At 44.3% G+C, this 889-nt stretch overlaps 1 protein-coding gene across 1 annotated transcript; it reads left to right on the top strand.

Moving 5' to 3' along the window:
- Nucleotides 1-335: 335 nt before the first annotated feature.
- LOC138883063 (uncharacterized) lies at nucleotides 336-647 on the top strand. The gene has a single exon (XM_070163722.1). The coding sequence runs from the start codon at nucleotides 336-338 to the stop codon at nucleotides 645-647; it is 312 nt and encodes a 103-aa protein (XP_070019823.1).
- The last annotated feature ends 242 nt before the right edge of the window (nucleotides 648-889 follow it).

Raw genomic sequence — 889 nt, 5'->3', positions numbered from 1 at the left:
AACGAAAAAAATGAGCAACAACACGTCATCCATATGATTTTAGGAGGTATCGATGCCCCACAGGAACCCGTGATGAGAAAGACAAAAATATCCATCATCAGAGAAAAGAAAACCCGGGGGTATATGCCCTCACATTCAACGAAGAGGACACCAAGACCTTGTCTCAACCCCATAATGACGCACTGGTAATCTCTTTCCTTGTAATTTCTTATCAAATAAAATGTGTACTCGTAGATCTAGGTAGCTCAGCCAACATTATCAGGTCGAGGGTGGTAAAACAGCTCGGACTGCTTGACCAAATCGTGCCCGCCACTTGAGTCCTCAATGGATTCAACATGGCAAGTGAAACAACGAAAGGAGAAATTATCCATCCAATCAACGTGGTCGGCACGACCAAGAATGCCAAATTCCATGTTATCGATGGAGACATAAGATACAACGCCTTGCTCAGAAGGTTGTGGATACGCTGCATGATAGCAGTGTCATCCACCCTCCATCAAATGATGAAATTCCCAACAAAGGATGGAATAAAAACTATCTACGGGGAGCAGCATGCGGAAAAGGAAATGTTTGTGGTGCATGACATAGCGCCAGCGCAAGTACCTCCACCACCGAAGGAGGCAAAGGATATGCAAACAATAAAATAGCGATGACAAGCTACATTCCTGGCTAAGCCCGACTTAACAAAACAAAGGACCATACCGAGTCCTCGTAATAAACGAATGAGTCACACCAAGATCTGAAGTGCCATTTACACTAAGGTATGTCCGTCTCCCTTTCTTTAGTGGCATTTTATACTAACCGTAATGCAGGTATCTGGTCGAAACAACCGAAGCTCTTCCCAGTCCAAAGGGCTTAGGTTTCAAAAGCATGTGTTGTACTCTTCTCC

Source organism: Nicotiana sylvestris, chromosome 12 (genome assembly GCF_000393655.2).
Source record: "Nicotiana sylvestris chromosome 12, ASM39365v2, whole genome shotgun sequence".
NCBI lineage: Eukaryota > Viridiplantae > Streptophyta > Magnoliopsida > Solanales > Solanaceae > Nicotiana > Nicotiana sylvestris.
The sequence above is the reverse complement of the archived record's forward strand: the minus strand, read 5'-3'. Positions and strand labels throughout refer to the sequence as shown.

What these genes read in the sequence shown, in the direction of transcription:
- LOC138883063 (XM_070163722.1), top strand. Translation starts at nt 336, where the DNA reads ATGGCAAGTGAAACAACGAAAGGAGAAATTATCCATCCAATCAACGTG.